This window comes from Andrographis paniculata, unplaced genomic scaffold (assembly GCF_009805555.1).
Source record: "Andrographis paniculata isolate CXL003 unplaced genomic scaffold, ASM980555v1 Contig62END, whole genome shotgun sequence".
NCBI lineage: Eukaryota > Viridiplantae > Streptophyta > Magnoliopsida > Lamiales > Acanthaceae > Andrographis > Andrographis paniculata.
Genome location: NW_026137598.1, coordinates 5,739,546 through 5,760,281, shown reverse-complemented (window position 1 = coordinate 5,760,281; position 20,736 = coordinate 5,739,546). Strand labels below are relative to the sequence as shown.

The window sequence follows — 20,736 nt, the reverse complement described above, 5'->3', positions numbered from 1 at the left end:
TTTTAGCTAACTATAAATTTGAAATTTATTTCTAAAATAAAAATTAAACTAAAATGATGATTGTGTTCATTTAACAATTTTTTTACGACCTAATTAATCCTCCTACCCGACCAAGATGAAACCTTTTATTTGAGCACAATAATTTAGTTATTTAATAATTTCTATTTATACGATGAAAATTTAATTAAATTAATTTATATTGATTAAAGATAATTAAGATTGATAAGCTTCATTGTGGGACATAAAATTTTTTTTAAAAAAAAAGAATTGTGGCGGAAAATAGAAGGTATTTTAAAAAATACAATATACAAATATATTTACATAAAATATCTAATATATATTCTATATGTATTTTTTTTAAAAAAAAATCGCTCAAAATTAAAAAAAAAAAAAAGAAGACTCTTTATAAAATTATTTTAATGCAGAAATTAACTCAAGTAAATGCTCTGATTTTGAATTGATAAATAACTTATGATAAAAATTCCAAATAGATTGAAATTAACGGAAAGTAATTTAAACAAACAAACACCGCCTTATTTTTTTCAAATTCCTTTTAACGGTTAGAAAGGAGAGATCTGTGACCGCCTCACCCCAGATTTCCTACCTTCTTTTCTCTCTGGTTTTTCGCAGTTCATTCGAATTCCGAAATCCTTCCTTCACCTCACCCGGCATCGCATTTCCGGACGCTCTTACTTTCAGCCGTGGGATATGTATTCATGTCGCACAGGGAGTTACGGTTTTCGGGAAGGCAATGCTTTGAGGATCCTCGGTTTGGTTTATTTTTATCATGTTAAATTTTGTTTTGATTGTGGTTTTAGGGTTTATTCGCTATTTTATTGTGCTAAAAGCGGCTAGCGAACTTATCGTAAATTGCAATTCCTTTTTGATAAGGGGATTCGAATGAGACTAGATAAGGGGTTTATCTTTCCTCAAGTATAAGGACTTCACATTTGTTTTACTTTCACCTAATCCAGTTCCACTTCTCTGTCTTGGTTGGCCATTTCTGTAAAACTGTTTCTGCTGTTGTTGGAAATTTGCTTACTGTTTTTTTTGAATGATTACTGGTTGCAACAATTATCGACTGTAGAAAAGATACAAACATGTGTATGCAGTAGTATGTCGTTCCTCTTTGAAATATTAACATCAGGTTTTGCTAAGGTTTTGCAGCAAGTTTGGATGATAGTTTATTAATTTTATCTTTAGATTTTTCTCGATTGTTGTAATGAAGGAAGCTGGTGATTACAGACCTAATATTTTTTGTAACCTTTATATGAATGTGCTAGAACTTAGAAGTAGTTGTCTATCTATAAATTTTCTTGCGTTTTCTTCTCCTTGCATGAGACCGAATTGTATACTGAATTTGAATTTGGATCTAGATGTTTCTCACCTCACAAAGCTACTCTCTATACCACTCTTTGAATCCAGTCCAAGTTTTCTTCAATCCTTTTAGTTGTTTGGGTCTGTTTGGTGTTTCTTTGGGTTTTGGTCTGGCTATTGCTCTGGCCTTTTATGCAGTAGTCTAGATTGGTTTTGTTTTGGTTTGGGTCTTTGATTTGGTTCGGGTGGTTCTAAGTTGGGTTTGGGATTGGATCTGGCTTGTGGTGGTTCCGGGTTGGGTTCAAACTTGAATACTACTTTAGATTTGGCTTGTTTCAAGTCTTGATCTGAATATGCTCGGGTGATTCCGAGTTGGGTTCAAACTTGAATCCATTTTTAGATTATTCTTGTTTCGAGTCTACTTCTATGGGTTACTCTAGATTGGTTTTGTTTTGTTTTGGGTCTTTGATTTGGTTTGGGTGGTTCTAAGTTGGGTTTGACTTGGGTTTGGGATTGGATCCGGCTTGGGGTGGTTCCGGGTTAGGTTCAAACTTGAATACTACTTTAGGTTTGGTTTGTTTTAAGTCATGATCTGAATACGCTCAGGTGATTCCGAGTTGGGTTCAAATTTGAATCCATTTTCAGATTAGGCTTGTTTTGAGTCTACTTTTAAGCTATGGTATGGGTTAGTCTAGATTGATTTTGTTTTGTTTTGTTTTGGGTCTTTGATTTGGTTCGGGTGGTTCTAAGTTGGGTTTGGGATTGGATCCGGCTTGGGGTGGTTACGGGTTGGGTTTAAACTTGAATACTACTTTAGATTTGGCTTGTTTCAAGTCTTGATCTGAATATACGCGGGTGATTCCGAGTTGGGTTCAAACTTGAATCCGTTCTTTGATAGGCTTGTTTCGAGTTACTTCTAAGCTATGGTATGGGTTAGTCTAAATTGGTTTTGTTTTGGTTTGGTTCTTTGATTTGGTTCAGGTGGTTTTAAGTTGGGTTTGATTGGGGTTTGGGATTGGATCCGGCTTGGTGTGGTTCTGGGTTGAGTTCAAACTTGAATACTACTTTAGATTTGACTTGTTTCAAGTCTTGATCTGAATATGCTCGGGTGATTCCGAGTTCGGTTCAAACTTGAATCCATTTTTAGATTAGGCTTGTTTCGAGTCTACTTTTAAGCTATGGTATAGGAGTCTAGATTGGTTTTGTTTTGGTTCAGGTGGTTCTAAGTTAGGTTTGACTTGGGTTTAGGATTGGATCCGGCTTGGGGTGGTTCCGGGTGGAGTTCAAACTTGAATACTACTTTAGATTTGGCTTGTTGCAAGTTTTGATGATTCCGAGTTTGGTTCAAACTTGAATCTATTTTAAAATTAAGCTTGTTTCCAGTCTACTTCTAAATATGCTTGGGTGTTTTGCGAGTTGGGTTCAAAATTGAATCTTTTTCTACATTGCGCTTGTTTGAAGTCTTGGTGTGAATCTAGTTCATGTGAAGTCTCAATATGTTTGGGTGATTCCAGGTTATATTGAGACTTGAATTCTTTATAATCCTTCTTTGGATCGGACTTGTTTCGAGTCCTGGTCTGAATGTAATTTGGGTGATTCCGAGTTAGGTTAAGACTTGTATTTTCCTCTTTAGGTAAGGCTTGGTTGGAATCTTGGTCTGAATCTAACTCGGGTGATTCCGAGTTGATTTTAGACTTGGGTCCTAATTTAAATCAGGCTTATTATGAGTCTTGGTTGGATTTAAGTTTTAAATGATCCTCACCTCACAAGCACTACTTCTATCCCTCTTTGAATCAACTCCACTCCAAGCTTTCGTCAAATTCTTATTTGTCATTTGGGTATGGGACTTGATAATCTAAATATCTGTTTCGACTTTATTTTCCCATTATCAAAATTTCCTTTTTTAAACATCATTTTCAATATTTATTTTATAAATAATACACTAGAAACAGGTTTTTCTCCAGGCATTTGGTAGTTTAATTCTGTTTTAATGTGAAGGTCATTTTTCTTCTCATTGAATCATGAATTTTCTTCCTAGTGATGGTAGTGTGCTTTTGGTTTTGAATTTTCTTCAGATGTTAGTTAGATCCTACTGCATCGAAACTTATGAAAAGTAAAATCCATTTTGAAGCTGATTGGCATATACTTCATGTCCATGATTCTAGCTACGCTCATCTCCATGCTATTATACATTACCACGTTTTCATTAGTTGTAGTATATATTACTCATGCTTGTTACTAAACTTTCTGTTTGTTTGAATGGATAAATATGGACAGGAGTTGGAGCAGATTTTCGAAGGTCCCCGCGGACACAAAACTGACCGAGTCATATTGTTATTTGGCTCATGTCTTACAAGCACCTGTTTTGTTACTAAACTTTCTGTTTGTTTGAATGGATAAATATGGACAGGAGTTGGAGCAGATTTTCGAAGGTCCCCGCGGACACAAAACTGACCGAGTCATATTGTTTTTTGGCTCATGTCTTACAAGCACCTGTTTTTATTTGTTTAGAAGATGAGGATTTAATGGTTTAGAGAACAGACCGTAGGTATGATGGTATTTAGGATATAGTATTTAAATATTTATGATAATTCAATAAAGGACAATGGTCAAGGATAGAGTGTTTAGAGATGGATTTCGAGCACTAAAAGTTAAGTTCTTTCATTATTCTGTTAACTTAATTATGTATGTATTTTAATGGGTTTTTTTTCCCCTCAAATATTTTTCAAATGTATCCAATGTAGGAAAGAGAACCAACACATTTTGGACCGCAGCTTAACACATTCAAATTGATATGAAATGTAGTTGCTTCAAATGACCCAAAGTTAAGGAAGTTTCCCCTGTAGTTGTCATTGATTCATGCATCACACATTGCATTGATATACATTAATTGTCTTCGTAGGTGCTTTCGTATTTGAATTCCTTGATTTCATTTTATGTATTTTATTTTATCCATTACAATTTTCCTTTCAATCTTTTTCAGATTCATTCAATTGGAGTATAAGTAACTATAGAATTCATTGGACTTACGGCTCGACACTCCAATTTAAATGCAAATGAGTTGCTTCAATGCCCTAAAATTCAGGTAGAATTCGTTGCTCTATATTTATGTATATTCATACATTGATTTTATTCATGCATGTTGCATTCATACATTCATGCATTGTATTTATGTGTGCATCCTCACATTCATAGATTGTGTTTATACATGTTGATGTGGTGTATTTTATTTATTATATGTTGTGTTGATGCAATGTATTGTGTTTTTTGTTGATTTTCATTTAAACAGTACGGCCAGACAGAGTACACTTTCAATTCAGGAAGTTTTCACTTATTGTTATCATGCAAATTTTGTTAATTGCATTCATTCATTCATTCATTTATACATGGACCTGTAGGTGGCAATGTGTGTGCTGTGTTGTTTGTGTTGATGTATTGTGTTATGTGGTATTGCCTGCGTTGATGTGTTATGGTGTGTACATGTATTGCACTCTTATGCCTTTATAGTTGAAGAATACCTGGCTAACTTTTTGTATTTATGTGGTATGTGTGTTTTTAAAATATGCTGTAATAATATATATTTTGTGTCTCTGATTTAAATTTACAAAAAAAAAATTGAGAGTTTCTTGATTGATTGATTGATTGATTGATTTTTTGGGTGAAAGAAAGTATTATAATATCTTATTGTAGGTGTACATTAAGCTTATGAATGCATATGTATATATGTATAAAGTGTTTGCATCATTAGTTTGAGCTACTGTTAATATATATATGTGTGTATATTATGTTTCCTATATTTCTTTTGGTTTGTCTGAATTAACCTAAGTTTCTTCTATTGCAATGTGTGGTGTGTGTATCTTTTCATATATAATACATTCATCCATTGTATTTGTAAGTATTAATGTGTTGTATTGTACTTATTATATCTTGAATTGGTTGTGTTGGTGTGTTGTATTGTATTGTATTTATATGTTGTGTTATTTGTGTGTGTGTGTATATATATATATATGTATATATATATTGTACTGTTTGTGTTCTCTTGATGTGTTGTGTTGATATGTTATGTTGTTTGTGTATATATGCTGTGTTGATGGATTGTGTTATGTTGTATTTATTTATTATGTTTATAATTAGTTTTTGTATTGGATTGACTTCATTATTAATATGTGTGTAGATTATGTTTTATATATTTCTTTTGGCTTGTCTAATTTACCTTAGGTTGTGCTTGCTTTTTTACTGTATTCTTGCACATTTAAAGTTGATTTTTTTTTTTTTTTAAAAAAAAACAAATATATATATAATAGTATTATATACACAATAGGTTTATATATGTATGCATGCAATTGATTTCATTGTTAAGTTGATTTCAAAAGAAACACACTCTATGTATTTATCACTGTTTTTGTAACACTGAGATTTGCTATGATGCTTTTAATAGAAAATACTCCATATGTGTTAGATTTAAATTTTATTCAAATACTATTTTGATGTAATATTTTATTCGGAAAATAATAAATGTATTAAAGTCATAATAAAATAAAATATCAATATCAAAGCTGATTTTAATACATGTATGCAGTTGAGATCGAATTTAATGAAGTTTTTTTAAGATAGTGTATCTTGGTATGAATTTGTGCATATATGCGGATGGTTAATATTTGTGTTCCCTAAGTGTGTTCTTGATTGGTATTATTGTTATTATGTTTGGACGTGTGTAGATTGAAAGTGTTTGTTTTATAGGTTTTCATTTTTCTGGTATCGTTTTCAATATACATATATTATTATTATTCATATTTATATCATATTAAATTTTTATTTTATTTTAAAAATAAAAATTAAATAACACATGGACTAGATAGTCTTATTTTCTTTTTCTTTTTTTTTTTATTATTATTTTTTTCTAATTGAATATGGGTATGTTCTTTTTTCCCAAAAAATTAATATATAACACACTTATTATTTTTATATTACTTACACAATTAATTATAATTTACATAAAAAAAAAAAAAATTTATCAAACCATTTTAGAAAACAAACACACCCTAATTAGGTTTGATCTATTTCATATTATTCTTATTGAATCTCTCTTCTTTATTTTTTATTTTTTATTATTATTTTTTTTCTTTTCTTTTGAAAAAATGGTATATTCAATGCTTTTATATACTTAAATCTTAACTAATGTACTTCAATAGATTATACAAGTATTTCAAGACATCAAGTAAAATTCGACATGTCACTGGGTCTGTTTTTTATTTATTTATTTATTATTATTATTATTATTATTATAAAATAGTATTTTGTATAATTTCTAATAAAAATATTTTTTCATAAAATATTATATCAAAATACTATTTAAATAAAAATTGAAATCAATATTTTATTTTAAATTAATTTCAAATCATAACCAAGCAAACCCACAATATAATTCAATACTCCATATTTTTACATGATTTGAGCATTTTTGCTATTATTATTGTTGACTATTTGGTTTTAAAAATTATCATTATAGAATTAAAAATTAATTTATATTTAAAACATCAAGTTAATATTTATTTATATCATATCACACAATAATTTCAATTAAATTTTTTTTTTTTTGTTCAACTTCAAATTCAAAATCTAAATCCCCAATCAAACACACCAATTAATATTTATTTATGATGCACTATATAATTAAAATAAATGGAGGCCAATAATATGGGACAAAGCAAAATGACAACATATAGTAATAAAATACAATGAAAGATGAACGGGTGGTGTGAGGGTTGAACTTGCAATCGTAAAGTCATGGGTTCAAACCCCCGACACTTCAAATTACTTGTCACAGATTGTTCGTCTAGTGTCATATTGCCAATGAAAGATGGCAAGAAGCAATAGCAACAAGTGTAACAAGATCAACAATCAATTGAGGGAATGTGAGAGAAAACAAGGTTGATTAAAAGTGGTGAATAATGTGATAAATAATTTCATAATTTATCTAGTATTTTAATATATTTTGTAAAAAATGAAAAATAAATTATGATGAAGTTAAATTGGAAATTATTTAAAAGATTAATGGATATTGGTGGAGTCCATTCAATAATGAGACTAAAAGGTATAAGGTGTTAGCGCTAATGGCATATTCTAATTGTGGGCCCCATCACTTTCAAAGGATATTCGTATTCCCATATAGGATGATGCCTCTCAGCACCGTGCCCCTCCCAAATTCCATTAGCACATTCTCTTTCTGAAATTACTCAAATACCCCTACCCAAATGCTCCTTAAAATAAAAACCAATTCAAAATCTCGGGGGTATAGTTGTTACTTCAAAAATAACGTAACCGTTTTTTGACTACAAATTCTGCTTCTTCATCGCCCACTTGCTAAGCCACGCAACAACATAAGATAATTTAATTGATTAATTATATTCAGTACCAAAGCACGCCACTGATTTACTCGTGACAGACCAATCTAGTGCTGCCACGTGCCCTCACGGACACGTGGCAACCAGTGAAATGCAGCATTGCACGGGAGTTCTGTGCAACTGCTGGTGATCATATCATTCGCTTCCTAAGTTTTCTCATTCCCGTTTATATTATAATTAAGCTTTCTGCAGAAATCAATGGAAACTTCCGTTCGGCTGAAGAAGGCGGAGCTAAGGTTGATCCTCTCGTGAGTTTTTGGTAGGAAATATTGGGAAGGGGCATGCAAGGAGGCAGGTTGGGCAATTTCTGAGGGATAATGTCGACGGAGAGGCTGATTTCGGGCGGCGGCGGCGGCGGTCATTCGGCGTTTTCGTCTGCGCACTCGCTTCGATACGGTAGCGAGGCGGCTGAGGGGATTTTCGATGAGCTTCCGACGGGGACAATCGTGTCAGTTTCGCGGCCGGATGCGAGCGACATCACGCCATTGCTTTTGTCTTACACTATTGAGCTCCAGTACAAACAGGTAGGTTGATTTTCCCGGTCGTCCCCGGCTGTCGCGTGCGTGGCACGAGCTTTGATGTTGCGTGGGAAGTGTGGGAATTTCTTATTTAATATGTGCATTCCATGCATTCTGTATCTGTGTGTGATATATATTTTATATTTGGTAAGTACATGCGATGTGGACTCTGCAAGTTTCTGGTCAACTTAATTTGCTGATTGTAGTGGCAATTTGAATGTTTGAAAAACTTGGAAGACTGACTTCAATTGCTAGTCTACTCTACTGTTGCCTTTGTCTAGTTGAAGAAGAAAGAGGATTAATTACTTTGTTAATAGGATTAATTAGGCATTAAAGTACGATTTTGTTATTGTTTTTTGCGTTTGCCGTTCTAGAATTTTCTTGGCTCACCCTTTTGTTAGAATGGTGGTCTATACTTGGAACTTTATGCTGTAAATAAACGTGAGAGTAATTATTTGTTTGAAGTCTACTGTGTTCTTTGGGTATGTTCATTATAGTTCAGTTTTACTATTTGTTTAGTATATTTTAACTGAGGTTAACTTTAGCAAATTTAGAGCAATTATACTGTATTTTGGGGACCTGACTGAAGATCAGCTTCCTTCAATTGTTAAACAATTAGATAAGTGAATTGGAGATTTATTCACATTGTCTTGCAAGTAGATTGCTTATCTATGTAACATGGAGTTACTTATGAATGGAGAATGCACACCTTTACATATTATCTGCTGCTGGTGGATTGGACTGCTGCATTCACATCATTGTGTATCGGCCATTATTTTCATCACTGTTCTTTCCCCCCTAGCTGGACGTTGCAACATTATTTGTAAAATAAATAAATAAAAATATAAGGAAATCACTACTGTTTTATAAGTTTTGGGGCTACAGCCTACATGTTCTAGATAAAATCAAACACTTGTGCTTATGTCTCAACATTACTTTTAAAAAGGAAAAGAACACAATGAATACAGTAGAAGCTACTACTTGGAGTGGTACTTAAAATGGTTGTAAGGATTGCAAAACAGAAAGACAATTTTTTGAGCTATTACATCACAAAAACTGAAGTTCTTAAGAGTGAAAATGAAGCAAAGAATCACCAGGGAAACTGATTCTCTGCTTTCTGTTATCTTTTTCTTTCTTCATTCCTTTGCTTTTGTTTTTGCTTCTTTTGTTTGATCTTTATGGTTCATAAACTTTTTCAACCTTTTGTGTACGTAGTGATGATGTCTTCAAATATTGAGAATTGAAGTACAGATTGTTTTCTAGAAGATGCTATGTAAACTTGAAGTGTAATTTGCAATTCTTATTGGCAGTTTAATTGGCGTTTGGTGAAGAAAGGTTCCCAATTTCTATATTTACACTTGGCACTGAAGAAACGAGCAATCATTGAGGAATTTCATGAAAAGCAAGAGCAGGTTCTTTTTTCATATACCATTTCCTTCTGAAAATCAAGTTTCTTATATTTTTCAACATGTTTATAAATGGCGAATTGTGAAATTTTTAGCACGGGTTGCTGTCTTTATGTTCATGAAGGTAAGGGAATGGCTACAATACATAGGATTAGGTGATCATGCAACAGTTGTGCATGATGAGGACGAACCTGACGATGGAGCTATGCCAATATACCATGATGATAGTGTTAAAAACCGGTGCCTATTATGTTCATTCCTTTAATTTCGTTTTTAATTTTGAAAATGGCTTTCATCCATCGTAATCTTGTTCTTGGATGCTTTCCCCACTTTCTTTGTAGATCTGTTCCCTCAAAAGCTGCTCTATCTATCATCCGTCCATCTATTGGCAAACAGCAGGCCATTTCTGACAAAGCAAAAGCTTCCATGCAAGGTTATCTAAATCAATTTCTGGGAAACTTGGACATTATTAATTCACGAGAGGTGAAAAATGAAAACTTATTGCTTTATAGTATTCAATGTTTTCAAATTACACATATTGTTAGAAGTTGGAATCCATTTCTGCTGATCTCTATGCTTCATTAGAAGGTAGAGTTATTTCATGAAAACAACACTAAGATTGAAAAAAAATAAATTCATTTTTATGAGATTAATTGCAACGGATATATTTGGTGCCACACTTTATCTTCACCAATTGACAAATTTTGGAAACCTTAACCTTGTCTTTTTTTTTCTTTTTTTTTTTTTAATTGGATTAACCTTGTCTTTTTATTTTTCCATTTTTTTTTTATCGGATTAACCTTGTCTTTTTTTTTCTTTTTTTTTTTATCGGATTAACCTTGTCTTTTTTTTTTATCGGATTAACCTTGTCTTTTTTTTTTCTTTTTTTTTTTTTTTATCGGATTAACCTTGTCTTTTTTCTTTTTTGATCGGATTAACCTTGTCTTTTCTTTGCATCAGGTGTGTAGGTTCTTGGAGGTGTCTAGGTTTTCATTTTCTCAAGAGTATGGTCCAAAGTTGAAAGAAGGTTATGTGATGGTTAAACACTTGGCAATGTTTTCAGAGGATGATACATGCTCACGTTGCTGCCTTTGTCATTGCTCCTGTTGCTTCGGAAGCAAGTGGAAAAAGGTATTTTCCTTTTCAAAACATATTCAGTGCTTTCGGTTCTTTCTTCAGCTGCCTTTCTATAGAATGTTGATATTTTTTTTATACATACTATTCATGTGATATCTTCATATTAAGCTCCAAACTTTCTGCTTACAGTAGGAGTTTATTCTGATAACATTAAATGATTCTTTCATTTTTCTCCTCTGCTCGTTGTATTGTATTGCAATTAGGTTTGGCTTGTATTGAAACCGGGTTTCTTGGCTTTCCTTGAAGATCATTTCAGCACCAAACTCTTAGACATTATTGTCTTTGATGTCCTGCCAACTTCAAGTGCTAAAGGAGGCAACGGCATAACTTTGGCAAAAGTAATAAAAGATCGAAATCCTTTGCGCCACTCATTTCAGGTATGTTTCTTTTTCACCGTGTTTTTCCAAGAGTCATACATCAAATGTATTCATTCTCTTTCATATGAAAGCATTGCCATGCTGAAGAATATTTAGTTGTAATTGTACATTTTATATGAAAGCATTGCCATGCTGAAGAATATTTAGTTGTAATTGTACATTTTATATGTTCACAAGGTTTATTGCGGGAACAAAGACCTAAAGATTAGGACTACAAGCCAAGGGAAAGCTCACTGCTGGGTTTCTGCCATAAATGATGTCAAATCAAAGAACTCTGAAAAATGGTGCCATCCTCATCGTTATAACTCCTTCGCCCCTATAAGAGGCCAGGTTGAAGATGGAAGCGAAGCTCAATGGTTTATAGATGGAAAAGCAGCATTTGAAGCAATTGCTTTGTCAATAGAGAATGCAAAATCAGAGGTTACTGTAATTCTAACAAAGATAGGATGATTAGTCTAAACATGTAATCTACTATTAAATTGTTTGAGTTTACTGTTATCTGCAGATATACATGACCGGATGGTGGCTTTGCCCTGAGCTGTATTTACGGCGTCCATTTCACGAGCACAACTCCTCACGGCTTGATGCTTTACTCAAGGCTAAAGCACAGGAAGGAGTTCAGGTAAATTCTTTAGTACTCAATATTGCTCTGGTCGCATCGAATAATTTCACTACTATGTTTATTGATTTACTTATATTTTCAATACAGATATACATTCTTCTTTACAAGGAAGTTTCGCTTGCATTAAAAATCAACAGCTTATACAGTAAGAGGAAGCTTCTCGATGTTCATGAAAATGTTAAGGTTCTTCGCTATCCTGATCATTTGTCAACTGGCATATACTTATGGTGAGTTTTGCTTCAGAAATTTAGGATTACTGAATGAAAAATGGGGAGTGCAATTCCATTTGGAAAATTAATAACTATGCGCGCACGTGTGTAGGTCTCACCACGAAAAGCTTGTAATCATTGATCACAAGATTTCCTTCATTGGAGGGCTGGATTTATGTTTCGGTCGCTACGACACTATGGAACACAAAGTAGGTGATTTTCCACCTTATTTATGGCCAGGAAAAGATTACTATAATCCAAGGTAAACCATGGCAGAATCTCTGAAGTATGCAAACAGAAATACCAGCAAAAATCAAAACCAATTTCTTTAATAAGATCCAGCCTTAATTTATATGGAAATATTAACCAGTACAGGAGTTTTCAATATATTTACTTCTACCATGCATTGTGCAGAGAATCGGAGCCAAATTCTTGGGAAGACACCATGAAAGATGAATTGGATCGATTGAAATATCCTCGGATGCCATGGCATGATGTTCACTGCGCCATATGGGGTCCTTCATGTTGTGACATTGCCAGACATTTTGTGCAGCGCTGGAACCATGCGAAGGTTCGCCTCTGGACTCACCTCTAGCTTTTGTTTCTCTGACCCTCTGAACATGTTGTTGATATATCTCCACCGTTGTTACAGAAAAGCAAAGCACCAAATGAACACAATATACCATTACTTATGCCTCAGCATCACATGGTTTTACCTCATTACTTGGGGAGAAGCCAGGATGCAGACATTGAGGGGAAGCTTTCTGATTTCACATGGGAGAAAATAAGTCGGAAGGATTCTTGTTCTTCGCAAACACCACCAGAAGACATTCCACTGCTTTTGCCTCATGAATCAAATGGTTTGTAATCTTCCTTGAAACTATTAATAAATTAAATATAACAATAAATACTTTCTGACTGGTCATTTTTCAGGTAGTTCATATCCCTGCCAGGATTCCAACTATCCAACTTCTTGCATGTCAACCGTACATTATTTGGATGATCATGATAACAGAGATGCCCAAAGTGAGACACTATCAGAAGCAATCTCAGTGTCTGATTTACAGTACCCACCGGAGTATTGGTGGGAATCACAAGGACAAACTTTACAGGTTATGTCAGCCAATGAAATAAATCAAGTTGGACCGCATAGCTCATGCCATTGCCAGGTTAGTTACAATTAGAAAGTTGAAAAGCCATTATATTCAGACTCGATTATGATTAGCTCTTTCTTTTGGTATAGGTTGTCAGAAGTGTGAGTCAATGGTCTGCTGGAACAAGCCAACCTGAAGATAGCATCCATAGAGCTTACTGTGATCTCATTGAGGAAGCCGAGCACTTCATTTATATTGAGGTGACATTATATTCATCACTGCCTTACTATCGGCATCAGTGTCATGGAAGTTCACTTCGAGCACTAGATCTGCACAGAAATTTGTGTCGGATGACAAAATAAGTTGACTATATTTAAATCCATATTTTCCTAATCTCTGAGTGATTTGTTTATGCATCTCATGCTTATCCACTGTCTATATCTTCCAGAACCAATTTTTTATATCGGGTCTTTCGGAAGATGAAGTCATACAAAATCGTGTGCTTGAATCTCTATACAATCGCATTATAAGGGCATACAAAGAGAATTCTTGTTTCAGAGTCATTATTGTCATCCCACTCTTACCAGGTTTCCAGGTATCAGTGTTTCCTCTTCATTGACCTCTATATGCTTCTTTGCGGTTCTTATCAGGTTTCCTTAAACAGGGCGGTGTCGATGATAGCGGGGCAGCCACAGTTCGAGCAATAATGCATTGGCAATATCGTACAATTTGCAGAGGAGAAAATTCCATACTGAAGAGACTCTTCTTGAAGCTGGGTGACTTAACAGAGAATTTCATATCATTCTTCGGTTTGAGAACTTATGGCCAACTTTTTTCAGGCGGTCCGGTTGTTACAAGCCAGGTATATTTTGTTTACATTAGTACAAGCTCAAGTTTTCTTCAATTATAAATTTTGTTCCCTTTTAATTAAATCATATTTATTACAGGTATATGTTCACAGTAAAGTTATGATCATAGATGATCGATGTGCTTTGATTGGATCATCCAACATAAATGACCGGAGTTTGCTGGGATCGAGAGATTCTGAGGTGATCATGTTCCCCCGAACTTGAAGATAGTCTCATGATTCTTCTTTTCCTTGGCACTGTTAAAGAAAAGATAGCTAACATTAATTAATTATTGTTTGTTGTCCAGATTGCTGTTGTCATAAAAGATAAAGAATTTGTCGATTCACACATGAATGGGAAACAATGGAAGGCTGGAAAATTTGCTTTCAATCTCAGGTTGTCTTTGTGGGCCGAGCACCTTGGGCTAAATACCAATGAGGTAACCATAGTTGTCAATATAACTTTAGATTCATAAGCCTACCTGTCTAGCATCCAAATGAAGAGTCGAACCTAATTTTAGTACAACTATGCACCAGCTTCTTGCTGTCTTGAGTGGATACATGTCTTGCGACTCCCTTCCAAGTTATTATATCAAATATTTTCATCCATCTTGTAGCTAAAATCTTTCTCCTTGAATCCAGGTTTCTCAAATACATGACCCCATAGCTGATGCAACATACACAAGCTTGTGGCTACAAACTGCCTGGGTAAGATTCATTTCATATTTATTGCACTGAAATATATTGTGGTAAAAATAGAATGTTTGATCCTAGAATAAAGGCCCACTTTGAATTAGGCTTCAATACAATACTTTGAAATTTTTCTCCACTGTTTACAAAAATTTCAATTTACAATCTTTCCTCTAAATTTAAACTCATGATTTTTTTTAGCGCACAAAAAGTTATTGTAATATTATTGATGTGGTGTAGTGAAATCGTCAATATTTTCAAGGGAAAATATAGTGAGTTAAAATTGCTACTACTTTGTCTCGCATCAAAATTTTTGTCGAATGTGAGACTAATATTAGAAGATGAAATGTCTTAATGTTTTAGTTTATAGTATTTTGTTTGGAAGCATAGTTTCATTATGCATGAACACACATATTTGCCTATTTCGTAAACTATGAAAAACTTATACCAATATTTGCGCATAGATGTTGAAGCTGCATATAGTTTTATAATTCATCTTGTTCAGTTTTTTTTTTTTTTTTCTTCTGTAATTTTCTCTAATGGCTCTGCTTCCCTTTCGACAGTTAAACACAACCATCTATCAAGACATCTTCTCTTGCATCCCCAATGATACAATCCACTCCAGGTGCCTTACACTTTGCAACTTGATCTAACATATCTCGCCTCATGTCTGAATTCTTAATGATGTTTGTGTGATAATAGATCGGCCCTCAGGCAAAGTATGAACCATTGGAAACAGAGACTTCAGCACACGACTATCGACTTAGGTGTGGCTCCTGAAAGACTTGAATTGGATCAAAATGGGGAAAACATAGTTATAGACCCGATGACGAAGCTGCAATTAGTAAAGGGACATCTCGTCACCTTCCCGTTGGAGTTCATGAGCGAGGAAGATGATCTGAGACCGATGTTCATCGAGGGTGAGTTCTATGCATCTTCTCAGGTATTCCATTGAATTATTCGCCATTGAGAAAGAAAGTAATCTCTCACATATAAGAAGGTATGATATTTTCACACAAATTATATGAGTGTTTCACACAAAAATGGACAAAATTTGGTCTATTTAAAATGATAAAAAAAGGGATGCATGTCATTCCCTTTGTGGCCTTAAGTTTCAATGTGCATTATTAGTTCATTCAATTTATTTGTTTAGGGCCATAGGATTTTCTATTCTTAGGCTGTTGCTAGTGTTTTTATTTTCATCCACATATTGTGTATATTATCCTTATTTTATGTACCATGTATTGATGATTCAACTAATGGTATTAGAAGCTTTTAGTGTTATGGTAGAGTTTTGATGCATACCGTTTTTTCAATTCGGGTTGTTGCCTCTTAATTCCTACTTGGAGATGGGTCCTAACTTATGACTTGTGCAAATGTGCAGTATACGTAATTTACTCTTCATAATATAATCAATAGATTCAATACCTCCACTTGAAAATGTTTCCTAAAATTGAACAGACCTAACATTGCAAACTCATCTTTGGACACTAGGCAAAATTAGGCACGGCTCGAAAATCCTATTTGAACTCGGCACAAAATAATTATGCTTGAATCTCCATAAATAGGTCCAATATTTTTTTCATGCGGTGTCTGGTCCACCCTGATTTTTAGAATTAATATTTAATATATATATTAACTAATAAAATAGTCACAAAAATTTAGATATAGTGTAATGATAAAGTTTTTTGTTAAATCAAATTTAAATTGAAAAATATAAAAAATAAAATGGATTGGTCCGGCACAGCCCAATTTAAAATTGGACCGTGATCGGGCTTAACTGTTCAGACTCAGTTCAAAATTGAGTCGTGTCTATAAGGCCCACTTTGAAACGGGTGAGGCTAGGTGGCCACCCCTAATCCTTACATAGTTATTCTGCAAGAACATTCTTAATTTTTTTATTTTTTTACATATAAATGCCACCTAGATTTGTGTTGCACTTGCTCTTAAACGCTCTAATTTGATCATGTGTTGCATCAATAGATTCTAAATTTCAAAACTATTCACAATAAAATAAGAAACTATTATTCTCTCTCAAAATACTACTTTACCTCAAATAAATTCACATAAACTTTACATTCAGGCAATAATAATAATGTAAAAACAGTGGAGAAACTAAGGAAGAGCACCACATTGCTTAACAAAAAGCACTGGGTAGCAATGATAAACTCACTCAGTACCTCAGGTGTAGTTGTATTAGCTACTACAATGGCCATCATCATCACTCTCATTCTGATGATGCAAAAACACTACAATGGCCGATATATCATCCATGGCTATGCTCCTCCGCTTGCGCCGCCACGCCCGAGCCGCAAACTGCACCAGTTGCTTCGCGGCTTTCTCCCGGTCTGGAGCCATCTGTACAATCTCCGCTGCTTCTTCATTCGATACAACATCCCAAACCTTAACAAAAAAAAACCATAGATAAGATACATTTCTTCAGATTGCTGTGCTGCTGAGACAATGCTCTTATAATATGTGCATAATATATATATATATACATACGCCGTCGGTTGCCAGCACGATGAACTGGTCATTCTCTGTTATGTGCCGGTGAGTAACTTCAGGCACGGATACGAGCCCAAAATCCTTCACACAGTAGTCTCCGAAGGCCCTGGACATTGCTAGCCCCGGTGATTCTTTGTGGGGCTGCCATAGTCTGTGAACCCCTGGCTCGTCGTCTAGGCAGTAGACTCTGCCTTGGCACTGAGTTATTCTCTCAGCCTCCTCTGCGACAATGAAAACAATGATGTAAGAGGCTGGAAATGGACTGGTATGTAATTCAGTTGACATAGTCCAAGTGAACAAATTTAACTAACGAGGTATATTGGGCTTGAAGTCGGTTGTAAGCTGAGCTGCTACCAAGCTTCCATCGTCTGAAGTGGTGCCGAGTATGGCCCGAGAGTCTCCTACATTTGCTATGAAAATTGAATCTCCCTGAAAGAACATCCAAAGCATTTTAAGAAAAGTTGTACAATATATCATGCTAATCCAAAAATCGAATTTCTACTGGCTAGGATCATAAGTTTTATGCTCACATCCTAAAAAGAAAAACATCGTAGTTTAGGAAGCAATGGTAAGTAAAAGTTGTGAAAATGGATTGAGACTGTGTATTCATTTGTAAAACGATCAATAATCCACCTGCAAGATTTGGAGGACCACAAGACGTCACAAAAATAAAGAACAGTTCAATGCATTTACCAATTTAGTCGTATGGAATTTATTGTGCTCATTGAAAAGGCATAAGATTTCCTTGCTGTATAATTAAAGACAGAACACAAGTTGCTCAAGTGTTCCAAAAGTCATGCTGAAACTTGAATGGATGAAAGTCAATGATGTTCTTGATTCTTGAAGGGACTAAAATCACTTTTTAAGGAAAATTAGCAATTAATCCATGGCAACCGACAAATGATCAAACTATGCGAAGAGGAATGGCAGCTTGCTTACCTGTCTAACAACCGTTAATGCGGTGGTTCCACTGTGGAATGTGTCGATCTTCTGGTGATGCTCCAGCTCCTGGTCCACAGCAGCACACGCCTTCGTGTAGGCGCGGTTCCATATATTGAACCTATGGAGCAATTTCTCCGACTCCAACTCTGAATCCGAATCAGATGAAGTTTCAGCCAGCGTCTCTTGCCAGTTGCAGAGAAGAGATGATGGCATCGACTCTCTGACGCTCTTCGCCACATAATGTCCCCAGGGTCCATGCCCGTCAAATATCCCACAGAATAACATGTCTTCTTGACATCCAAACTCCTAAGGACACATCAATGTGGATATCAAGACTACATTTTCATTGAAAAGATCGAAGAATGAAACGCTGAAAATACCCAAATTAGGATTAGCTTTGGAGAGCATACCTCCCAAACAATGCAGCAGTCCTGATTCACACCTTTTTCTCCTCTCTTCGAAAAAACGGAGGCTAAATTGTTGGATCCTTCGACATTAACAACACCTGATGTCCTCAATATCATATCGGTTCTTTTGGCATTCTTGGCCATGGTTTCAACGGCCTCTTTTCCATCACAAATGCTAGTCAAGTTTTTTCTCTTGATTGAAAGTGATCTGAACATCGACGATAAATGCCCCATAGTGCCTCCAGGAACTCTAGTTGAGAACCTAACACAATCAAAATTACTTATTCATAAGCTCTCACATCATACTCAAACCATCACTACTTATAAAAAACGTTCAGTTGTTTAATGCGCGCGCCACTACAATGATCAAAAGCAGCCTATCCAGTGGAACAAAAACAATTCAGGAAAGATGTAATCTGACTCAGAAAGTTACAAACGGCAGATAACATTAAAAACTTAAACTAACCAAAGGATCTAGATTGCAAGAAAAAGAAAAAGTGCAGAATCATTACATCCTTACATGGAATTCCATAAATAAATAAATAAAAGCTACTAGGTTTGGTGATTCCGAAAATATAAGCGTCCGATCAAAAAACTAAAAGGCGCCGATATATCAAACCATAAAAACAAAATCAATGAATTTTTACAGACAGTGCACTAAACACAAACAAGTTAATCAAAACACAAACACACACCAAATCGATTCTCAAAAAACATAAACACACGCCGGCACCGCAGAAAAAAGGATTAATATCAACAACTCCACTCAAAACAAACAACCGACCTTGATTACCAAAAAACAGACGACGTCAATCGCCTGGTAACGGCGGGAATCGACGACGGATCGAGATGAAATCTCGAGAGATCGAATTTGCAGACGCATCGAAATCCATCGCTGCTACGCTATTTGAATGCGATTCGAAGGAGAAGAAAACAACGACGATATACAGACGGAGCATATGTATGTATATCCGTACTGTTAAAAAATAATAGTAATAATTAATTTAATTTAAAATTTCCAAATAAAGTACTTATGAAATTGTAACGAACCAACGGTAATTTCTATTTTCTACATATACATACGTAAGTAACAAAAGGACATCAATGCACCCAATAAGTCCGTCAGATGTCATAAATCTTGAGGGTATTATGGTAAATTAATATGTAGTATATTGCGTACATGTTTCAAAAATAGTAGTATATGTTTACATAATCAATTTCTATTTTCCTTCCTGGTACCTTACGTATGAAAGTACACGTGGCTGCATTTGACTGGTGCACAAAGAAATATCTTCCGCTCGGAAAATAGTAGAAATCTCAATAATTGAAATTCCTAGTCATCATTAAAAAAAAAAACAATTTTTTTTTTTTATATTTTATTGATACATGCGTGTATAATATGTTTATATGATTCATAAAACTATCCTCTCATATAAAAGTAAAATTAATAAATAATAAATAATTAACCTTCTAAATTAAGATTAGGTGCAAGGGAATATATGTTTCATAGCTACACAAGGAATGGGGTCCCACTCCAATTTTCATTTATTACAATGATTTTTTATTTTTTTTATTATTTTTCGGTAACAAGGAAAATTATAACCTCGACTCTACAAGTACATTTGAGATAAACTTCGATCGAATTTAATAGTTTGCAAACTAAGTTCGGCAAGATAAGTCATACTAAGCGACGAATCATGTGTGACACACAAATCTGCAATTTTTAAAGAAATTCTCATCAAATTTGAAAGCGTTAAATTTTGAACAAATAACTTTACTTCACATCATCGTGTATTTCTTACGGACTTGATTATAATGAGTTTTTTTATATATATTTAGTTGTTTTAAAATTAAATTAATATATTCAAAAATATATTAGTTGTTCGTTATATATAGTAAAAATAATTTTTTCTTCGTCTTATATCTATCTTATTATTATATTATGATGCAGTATAAATAAAAATAAAGAGACTAAATTACCCTATAATATAAAAGTAATGATATTTGTGTAATATATTGTAAATTAAAAAGTATTTGTAATATAAAATAGATAGTATAATTACTAAGAAAATATATAAATTTTATTAAGTGAAAAAGTATATACTCCCTCCGTCATTTGTCTTGTTTTTCAATTTTCGTTCGTCCCAAAACAATTGTTTTGTTTCCTTATTTAGTAGCCGTGATCCCCACTTTGTAACAAAATTATTCCTACTTTTTCATACTACCCCTAATTATTACTCTAACATACCCTTTAAAAT

The 20,736-nt window shown here is 34.1% G+C and overlaps 2 protein-coding genes and 1 long non-coding RNA gene across 4 annotated transcripts; 2 read left to right on the top strand and 1 right to left on the bottom strand.

Moving 5' to 3' along the window:
* The first annotated feature begins 2,251 nt into the window (after window positions 1-2,251).
* Window positions 2,252-4,746, top strand: LOC127260649 (uncharacterized). Of its 2 annotated transcripts, XR_007840760.1 has the most exons (3): window positions 2,252-4,215; window positions 4,301-4,402; window positions 4,607-4,746. It is a non-coding gene; the product is annotated as an uncharacterized LOC127260649 (long non-coding RNA). The 2 variants fall into 2 exon arrangements; XR_007840759.1 differs by having other exon boundaries at window positions 2,252-4,402.
* Window positions 4,747-7,913: 3,167 nt separating this feature from the next.
* Window positions 7,914-14,669, top strand: LOC127260447 (phospholipase D zeta 1-like). Its single transcript, XM_051288180.1, has 19 exons — window positions 7,914-8,245; window positions 9,550-9,651; window positions 9,770-9,885; window positions 9,987-10,128; window positions 10,606-10,776; window positions 10,986-11,159; window positions 11,337-11,579; window positions 11,665-11,781; window positions 11,869-12,008; window positions 12,103-12,252; window positions 12,405-12,561; window positions 12,643-12,850; window positions 12,924-13,159; window positions 13,234-13,344; window positions 13,533-13,679; window positions 13,749-13,946; window positions 14,032-14,133; window positions 14,240-14,371; window positions 14,574-14,669. The coding sequence occupies exons 1-19, from the start codon at window positions 8,039-8,041 to the stop codon at window positions 14,667-14,669; spliced, it is 2,949 nt and encodes a 982-aa protein (XP_051144137.1). The 5' UTR covers window positions 7,914-8,038.
* A 1,954-nt stretch (window positions 14,670-16,623) lies between these two features.
* LOC127260648 (probable protein phosphatase 2C 34) lies at window positions 16,624-19,429 on the bottom strand. Its single transcript, XM_051288486.1, has 6 exons — window positions 19,263-19,429; window positions 18,482-18,740; window positions 18,069-18,377; window positions 17,441-17,558; window positions 17,127-17,350; window positions 16,624-17,024 (listed from the first exon to the last, which is right to left on the bottom strand). The coding sequence occupies exons 2-6, from the start codon at window positions 18,710-18,712 to the stop codon at window positions 16,818-16,820; spliced, it is 1,089 nt and encodes a 362-aa protein (XP_051144443.1). The 5' UTR covers window positions 18,713-18,740; window positions 19,263-19,429; the 3' UTR covers window positions 16,624-16,817.
* Window positions 19,430-20,736: the final 1,307 nt, after the last annotated feature.

Coding starts and splice junctions, on each gene's coding strand:
- LOC127260447 (XM_051288180.1), top strand. CDS start 8,039: ATGTCGACGGAGAGGCTGATTTCGGGCGGCGGCGGCGGCGGTCATTCG. Junction 13,680..13,748: donor CACTCTTACCAGGTTTCCAG/GTATCAGTGTTT, acceptor TTCCTTAAACAG/GGCGGTGTCGATGATAGCGG. Junction 14,134..14,239: donor TGGGATCGAGAGATTCTGAG/GTGATCATGTTC, acceptor TTTGTTGTCCAG/ATTGCTGTTGTCATAAAAGA.
- LOC127260648 (XM_051288486.1), bottom strand. CDS start 18,712: ATGGGGCATTTATCGTCGATGTTCAGATCACTTTCAATCAAGAGAAAA. Junction 17,351..17,440: donor CTTCAAGCCCAATATACCTC/GTTAGTTAAATT, acceptor TCATTGTCGCAG/AGGAGGCTGAGAGAATAACT. Junction 17,025..17,126: donor TCGTGCTGGCAACCGACGGC/GTATGTATATAT, acceptor TTTTTTGTTAAG/GTTTGGGATGTTGTATCGAA.